Below are 8,011 nucleotides of genomic sequence, written 5' to 3'. Positions count from 1 at the left end.
GGCGTCCATGGGGAGCGCGGGGAGCGGAGGCCTTGTAGTGTTCCACGGCCCTGTCTGGGCCGGCTGCCACAGCGACGAGGTCCAGTGTCGGTATGATCGTGTGGTCCTCCACGTTCACCACGGTGCGCACCCACCACGAGTTGCAACCATTGGAAGCAGATGTCACCTGCCACAAAAGTAGAACAAAAATAGATCAAATTAGCACTAAAATAGAAAATAAATTCTGATTGGATCGCAATGCTGAAGTACTACTAAGAGACTAAGAGTATAAATACCTGAATGTTGTAGAAGCGCGGGTATCGGGCGAGCTGGGCGGCGATGCCGGCGCTGAAGACGGGGATGTTTACAGGGCAGCCAAGGCCGAGGGTGACGGTGATGTATATGGGTTCCATGAGTCTCGTAGTAGGGGTGACGGGCTCCCCTTTCGCCATGGGATCATCCGACGGTGCCTTTCTTGGTGCGCGTATCGGGAGTAGCGGGCTTGTCGGTGCAGCGGCCACCGAGGGGCTGCCATTGATACCGCTATCGCCGATGGCGGCTGAATTGGTGAGTGGTTTTCGGAATGGCGAGCTCGCTAGCTACTCGATTGCTACACTTATGAAGTGACTTGCCGCCACGACCATGGGGTCCAGAGTCGGGATGATCATGTGGTCTTCCACGTTCACCACAGTGAAACATTAGCTCTGGTCTATTTTATGTTGTTGCAACCTCTTCGATAATTGTTGGACCAGGAAACTAGAATGATTTGAGATAACAAAGACTTGCAGATATGTCCTTGCCAAGTTTAATTCACTTTGTGGAATCGACAAACCCTAGGGTCTCAGGGAAGAAGATAATATCTATACCCAAAACCAGTTCCAAGGTGATCAGGCATCTTGAAATTTTTGAGTTTGCATGCCTCTCACCAATTCTTCTAGGGATCCGCCTTCCCACATGATGTGGCTTTCCAAAATTTGGTAAATAAGTTGAGGGTTCTAGTGATGGCGCGACCCTTGAACTTGAATTGCATCTCAAAAAACATAATGTGGCCTTGGACAACGATGATGTCTCACTCTCGAACGTCCGACAACCAGGTCTTGTGCTTTAGGTTTGCTGATTGCGGTAGCGGGATGTAGCAAAGCACATCATCATTATTGTTGTCGACCATGAGAAAGTCACATGTCATGATGCCGTTGCTCATGCTGACCCTGGCGATCGAGCCACATTCGCCTCCAGTCGCAAGCACCTTGGTTGAAGCTCCATGTCACCAACCTACTCACATACCAAGGTGGGAGACTTATGTTGGGGATGACTGCTTTTGAAGAATGGGAATCAAGGGTGATGAGGATGAAGTCCCCTCAATAACCAATATTCAGAGGCAAGCAAAAAGATGGTAAAGTATACGCCTTTCTCATTTATCATGGACACGAGAGAAGGTGAAACTTTCACCTTAGGATGCAAGTAGGGCGAGGTGCACGATCATGGGATCCCTTAGGTTAGGAGTTGAGTGTAGAGCCACAACTTATGAGGTTTACCATTGTAATGACCGGTGATGGAGGAGAAACATCGAGCGCGGGGGATCGAGGCAAGTGCTTGAGTGCATAGGCATGGCTAGGAATAGCAAACCAGCCAGAAGCGGGCCGTGGAGCAATGCCAGAGCAAAGTTTCTTGGTGATTTTTTGGGATGAGGGCTTAATCATGGAATTAATGATAGAGAGAGCGATTGGTTAATAAGGTACTTAGCAGTGGTCCAACTTTAATCCTCGACCACATGATCCATAATATATGTGCGTCTGTGTTCATTTTACTTTCACAGAAGTGGTGCTTTTGTTAGGAGTAGTGTAATATCCATCGAGGAATAAAAACGATAGAAAATAGGTGGTTTATAAGATTTCCCATTAATTGACCAACTCATCTAAAGCTCACCCTACTCATTCCACTCATAATAGTTGGATTCTCCAGGAGAAAAACATTACACATTTCATCTTCGAAAATTGGCACTTTTGGTGTTCCTTGGCGGGTAATAAGTACGATATTACTATGGATCTATACCCCTTGGGATCGATAATTTTGGATTTTATTAATCAAAGAGAAACAAAGTGGCCGAGTATTAATTGTAGAGTTAATGGACAAAAGAATGTTACATAGACATAAGCGCAATATCGTAGGAGTATAATAGAGTATCACAATCCTAGCACAAAGTTATACTTCACAAATATCCCTCCCGATACATCATTTTCCAACATAATAACAATGTAATGAATACATTTGATCTGTAGTCTTATTTTGTTTGAGTTCCTGGTTTTAAATTACCATGTTGTGACTTGTGATGCACACACATAATATATAGGAGTATATTGCTAGCATTACACAGTTTTAGAAAGCATCACACACCGATGAAGTTGTGTGCTGATTACTCTCTGTTGATGATGGATGTGGAAAGCTTCGACGCTGCATCCTTAATGTGCCCGAAGGATTCAGTGAAATCATCCAAGAGTTGAGTATAATCTGGAATTACGTCATCGTCGACTGCCAAAATTACCTTAATAGTGCTAATGTAACTCTGGTAGTGCACCACCAAAGCCTGCAAAATAGATCTAGGTGATTAAATAAAAAATAGGGTGTGGAGATGGTTTAAAAAGGTTTACTTTAATTCTATTTTATTATCTGCGATTCATTTTACTTGTATTGTTCCAAGGAGTTGAGGTTACTTTGGTTGGAAAAGTGTATGCCCATCCAAGGTCAAGTCATCTCTTTAACCGTGGACCATCTAGTGATCAACTATGTATAGAGAGATATCTAACATTGCTTCTAACCAGTTTGAGTCCTGGATTCAAGTTCACACTAAAAAGGAGAGGAAATACAACTACACAAATGCTCATACCTATCCTCGCTATTCTAAAAACTGCACTCGCGAGCAGTGCTAGAGTACACCTCAACTTGTTTGAGTACACTTTAAACTGTATATTGTATTTCCTCCGAGGAACAACATCATTTCAGATAGAGCTATACATTAGCAGAGTGGAAATATAGGCATGTGGTTATTGATATTACTTCCTATTCTCGTTTTATTATCTTCCAGAAACCAAAGTAGCTTACCCGAGCAGTTTTGATAGTTAAGACAAGCTAAAGTGGATTTATTCGTGAAAGCAACGCATGATGACAATGCCCTTGCATTGTGGATTGTGGTAGATGATGCGGGTTGACGAAAGCACATATGTTGCTTAAGATTGAAGGTTTCGATGTAAGATCGTTGATGACTTACTTGTGGGCCTCCATAGACACTAGGTGCAATGAAGACAATTGGGTGGCCACATAACTCGATTTGTTCAGTTGGTCCAACCATATTTGAGAATAAAATAGTTGTATTGGCGAACATACGTTGGAAGATAGAAGTGCCCGCCTGCTTGTCAAGTTGAAAATATAGACTCTAACTAGGTAAGAGCATAATCAGGTTGTTAAACAAGGAGGTGCTTACTTTTTTCTAATTTAATTTCAGAAAATAAAACATATAAGTACAAAGATGCACCTAATATACCTTCATGCCAAACATTTTGACAAACAATTCATTCATCTTATGCGTGAAGATAACTTCAAGTGACCTCTTTTTCCTATCAATTGTCTTCTTCCCCTTGCGAACATATGCAAGCGGATCATCGTGCATCGTTAAATGAAATGGAAGGAGGATGTAGCCTAGTTGATTTCCCCATGCCACATCGTCACTCTTACCTGATTCTATCATATGAACATACGTCTGTGCATATTTGTAAGGAACTATTAGACCAAAAATAATGATATGTTACAAAATTGTAATCCGTTGACTTAACCTACATCTGGAAACGATCGCGTCAGAAAGCGTGGAATCAAACTAGCTACTCTCATATTAATTAGTGCTTCCTCCGTTCACTATTATAAGATATTCTAACTTTTTTTCTAAATTGGATGTATATAGACATGTTTAGTGTGTGCGTGTTCATTTCAATCCGTATGTAGTCACTATTGAAATATCCAAAATGTCTTATAATAGTGCAGAGGGAGTAATATGCACAGAAAATATTTAGGTTTGTCAAGTGAACATATATCCCCTGCATAAAAAGATTCAAGTGAACATGTATAACATCATTAGTTTGTCGAGAACATATTTTCATAAATACCCTGATTTTTCTTTTAACAACATATTCGTATGAAAACTAATGACCAAACTCGAACATCGATGTTTATTCTGATGTCTGAAACGTTAATTACATAACAAAGGAGTAACCATTTGGTGCAGAAATGTACTTATAAATTAATAAGTTATGCATTTAAAATTTCTTATTATTTTATTAGAAAACTTACTTGTAGGCTAGTGGTTGGCCTTGTATTGACAGGGAGAACAGACCGCAAACATAGTTTGTTGGTCTTAGAGGAACCTAACATAAATTGAAGATATATGTTACAGAGTATATAGAAATACAACAACTCGACCTGCGGGAGAAACTATACACCCCTCGTTGCCAGAGGTACATCACTTACCAGAATTGCGAAAGTAATATCGTGACAGAGCTGCAGAAGTCGCTCCGACAAGCACATCATTGATAGTCTCCGGGAAACAGAAAAAACAAAGGAAATATAGAGATAAAATTAATCTTACTTCAGATAGTACATGGAAAGGTCAATGATAGCCGCCAAAAAAAAAGGAAATGTCAATGAACATTTCGCAAATGCCACCCCGAACGAACGTTTGCTAAAATTTACCCCGCAATGATTTTTAAAAGGATTTTTTTTAAAGGAGTCAACGACCATTTTCATCTGGCCCTAAGTATGCCGCATGATAAGAATACTGCTGAGTATACTTACGCAGTTCATGGCATTCTTGATCAACTTGACATCGCCCAAGCTAAGGCTCCGGTGTACAAAGCGCCTGTGGGGATTGGACATGACGTGGTCACCCGCACGTCTGAAGAGCGTGGGCGGGTCTCTGAGGAACACAATCGTCGCAGCAAAGAGGGCAACGTCCACTATGGTGTTCCATGCGAGCACAAGATACGGCCAAATCCATGTGACGAAAGCCGCCAGGGCGCTCCCGGACGACTGCTGCCGGCGCCGCGGCTCGTAGATGGCGCCCGTGCGCGCCGGCGGCTTCGGCATGGCCGGCAGGCGTGTCGGGTCGGCAGCACTACGCGCGGACGCCAGGAGCATCGTGATAAGCGACATCCCGTCACCGAGAGAGTGGTGCACGCGGATCACCGCGGTGGCGGCCGCCTCGGAGGTCGGGAAGTCGAGGAAGTGGAACTCCCAGAGCGGGCGGGAGCAGTCCATGGGGAGCGCGGGCAGCGAGGCCACGTAGTCCTCCAGGGCCCGGTCCGGGTTGGCCACCACGGCGACAGGATCCAGCGTCGGGACGATGATGTGATTGTCCACGTTCACCGCCGTGCGCACCCACCGTGGCTCTTTTGATCCGTCTGTCACCTGCCGATCATTTACGCGCGCGCTCGCGGGTTAAATAAAATAAGCTAGTGATAGAATTGGAAGAGTGTTATTAGAGAGGGTAAGAGTGCAATATACTTGGATGCTGTGGAAGTGCGGGTAACGGGCAAGCTGGGCGGCGATGCCGGCGCTGAAGACGGGTAGGTTTACCGGCGTGCCAAGTCCGACTGTAACGACGATGTATATAGCTTCCATGAGCCTTGCAGTGGGGTTCAAGAGCTCCTCCTCCGCGGAATAGTGCGTCGTCGTCCATTCGGCCACTGCTGATCTTGGCGTGCGTATCGGGAGTAGCCGGGTGGTTTTTAGAGCGGCTCCACTAGGGCGACCACTGCTAGCGTCCATAGCTAGTTTAGTTTCAAAGAATCGACCGCTGACTGTATGGAGTGATCACAGCTCGATATGCAGGTGTAAATATATAGGACGAGGATAACATATGTTGAAATATGGGACGTCCTTTAGGCCCATCTAGTAATGTCAGAAAATCTATAAAGGGCCCATGTGGGTTATATGACATTAGGGCAGTTGGAAGTTTATCCCCACCCCGCTAGTAGAGAATGAGTTGGACCTATTTATAAATGATTCTCTTCTACATGCTATTGGAGTTTGAGAACAGAAGAGGCCCTCGCGCACTCCTCCTCCGCCGCGCAGCGCGAATGGGCTAAGCCGAGCTCACACCTACGCGCTTATTTTCTAGCCGCCACAATCATATCGCATCGAGGGGCTAATAGGTTTTTGGGAAGCGACTACGCGACTGCTCGCTGTTCCTCTATTTCCTCTACGTCCGCGTCCCCCTATCATCACCATGTCCACCGCCGCTGAACGTGCCGCCGCCGAGAAAGTTGAAGCCGACAAGAAGGCCGCTGAGGACGCCGCGGCTGCCTCCACCGCCGCCGCATTTTCTGCCTGGCCCATCGGAGGGTATAACTCGTTCATCCCGCTCCTGTTTATTTTCGTATTAGCAGTACTAGATGATGAGGATACATACCTAGGGTAGGGTCACAAGCCTGACCTATACACCCTACCCAAGGTCACTACCCTAGAAGCAAAGAAGCTCAGGAGACAACAAGGGGTACCCAGTGAAGATGTCGAGTGCAACCCACTCGACCAACGAACCACTCGGATACCCCTCCTTCCCGAAACCACTCGACCATGTAGGGAACCACTCGACCGGCTGAAGACCAGAAGTCACTCTGAACAACAACGGGTGAGTATTCACTCCGTAGTCTTTAAGGTCATTAAAGACACTTAAGGCCGGCGTTACCAGTAATGCCTCAATCTTTATGTACATTCAACCCTTTGTAACGGGGGATGACTGGGGTCCTAGCGAACTCTATATAAGCCACCCCCCTCCTCTGGGATAGGGGTTCGCACCCCTTGTAACACCACACGCATATAATCCAATTGACCGCCTCCGGGCACCGAGATGTAGGGCTTTTACTTCCACTGTGAAGGGCCTGAACTCGTAAATCCTGTGTGTACAAATTCACCATAGCTGAGATCTTGCCTCTCCATACCTACCCCCATTCTACTGTCAGTCTTAGGACCACGACAGTTGGCGCCCACCGTGGGGCCGGTGCCTTAGTGATTTTTTGGTGAAGTTGCGATTTTCCCGATCCCTATCATCATGGTTTCCGGCGGTGGATTAGCTGAGGGCCGCGAGATCCATCTCGGGGCGCTCGTCTTCGTCGCCGACGACTCCGCCTGGCTCCAGGAAGCTCCCCCTGACATCGAGGCGCTCCCCATCCGTGGGGCGACGCACTTTCACGCGTGCATACGCGGCGTCCTTCTCCGGCAGCCGTCGACCCAGTATCGGTCGGCTCCCGTGGTGTCCTCACTCCCCGCTGTTCGCCGTCGCGAGTGATCTGGTCGGTCGCGGCTTCAGTGGTGGGTGAAACATGCGGTGGCTCGTCAGTCGGCCACCCATCAAGTCGCGGCAATCGAGCCCGAGGAAACTCTCTACGACCTGTTCGACCCGTCGTCTGGCTCCGTCGAGACCGCATCCGAGTGCGAGATCTATTCTCATTCAAGGTCTATTCTCATTCAAGGTCTAATCGACCGGAACAGAGTGCACAGGGAGGGCCTTGACAGAGATCGTCCGACTGGCAGGAGAGTTCATGTTTCGGGTCCAGAATGTTTCAGCAGAGCCATCATGGCTGCAGTGATTCCTCCCAAATTCAGGTTGGCGACTAGAGTCAGCAAGTTCACTGGAGAGTCCAAGCCTGACACTTGGCTTGAGGATTACCGAGTGGCGGTGCAGATCGGTGGCGGTAATGATGAAGTGGCCATGAAGCATCTTCCTCTGATGTTGGAAGGGTCAGCCAGAGCGTGGTTGACTCAGTTAGCCCATGGTAGTATATTCAGTTGGGAGGAGCTTGCCCGAGTATGCGTCAGAACTTTTGAGGGTACTTGCAAGCGACCAGTAGGATTAACAGAATTGCAGCATTGCGTGCAAAAACCGAGTGATACTCTAAGGGATTACATTCAGAGGTGGTCCACTTTGCATCACACAGTGGAAAATGTATCTGAGCACCAGGCAGTGTGTGCCTTCAAGGAAGGCGTTAAA

The 8,011-nt window shown here is 46.8% G+C and overlaps 2 protein-coding genes across 5 annotated transcripts in view; both read right to left on the bottom strand.

Annotated features, from left to right (window-relative positions):
* The window catches only part of LOC119309906, a 13,434-nt gene extending 12,811 nt beyond the window's left edge, over nt 1–623 (bottom strand). The window contains exons 1-3 of the mRNA XM_037585810.1: nt 608–623; nt 276–538; nt 32–166 (exon numbers count right to left, since the gene is read on the bottom strand). Coding sequence (XP_037441707.1) covers nt 32–166; nt 276–538; nt 608–623 — 414 coding nt within the window. The remainder of the gene's footprint in view (nt 1–31; nt 167–275; nt 539–607) is intronic.
* Nucleotides 624–2,065: 1,442 nt separating this feature from the next.
* Nucleotides 2,066–5,947, bottom strand: LOC119311300 (O-acyltransferase WSD1-like). Of its 4 annotated transcripts, none has more exons than XM_037586943.1 (7): nt 5,527–5,947; nt 4,819–5,430; nt 4,495–4,561; nt 4,318–4,391; nt 3,518–3,733; nt 3,245–3,385; nt 2,066–2,563 (listed from the first exon to the last, which is right to left on the bottom strand). In XM_037586943.1, exons 1-7 carry the CDS (start codon nt 5,788–5,790, stop codon nt 2,393–2,395), a joined length of 1,545 nt encoding a protein of 514 aa, XP_037442840.1. In that variant the 5' UTR covers nt 5,791–5,947; the 3' UTR covers nt 2,066–2,392. The 4 variants fall into 4 exon arrangements, with proteins under 4 accessions (XP_037442840.1, XP_037442842.1, XP_037442841.1 ...); XM_037586944.1 differs by having other exon boundaries at nt 2,067–2,563; nt 3,245–3,382; XM_037586945.1 differs by lacking the exon at nt 3,518–3,733 and having other exon boundaries at nt 3,245–3,382.
* Between the last annotated feature and the right edge of the window lie 2,064 nt (nt 5,948–8,011).

The sequence above is a fragment of the Triticum dicoccoides genome, chromosome 5B (assembly GCF_002162155.2).
Source record: "Triticum dicoccoides isolate Atlit2015 ecotype Zavitan chromosome 5B, WEW_v2.0, whole genome shotgun sequence".
NCBI classification, from domain to species: Eukaryota; Viridiplantae; Streptophyta; class Magnoliopsida; order Poales; family Poaceae; genus Triticum; species Triticum dicoccoides.
The sequence above is the reverse complement of the archived record's forward strand: the minus strand, read 5'-3'. Positions and strand labels throughout refer to the sequence as shown.

What these genes read in the sequence shown, in the direction of transcription:
- LOC119311300 (XM_037586943.1), bottom strand. Translation starts at nt 5,790, where the DNA reads ATGGACGCTAGCAGTGGTCGCCCTAGTGGAGCCGCTCTAAAAACCACC. An exon ending in TCAAGAATGCCATGAACTGC is followed by an intron (nt 4,562 to 4,818) that starts GTAAGTATACTC and finishes TGTTTCCCGGAG; the next exon opens with ACTATCAATGATGTGCTTGT. An exon ending in TCAAAATGTTTGGCATGAAG is followed by an intron (nt 3,386 to 3,517) that starts GTATATTAGGTG and finishes CAACTTGACAAG; the next exon opens with CAGGCGGGCACTTCTATCTT.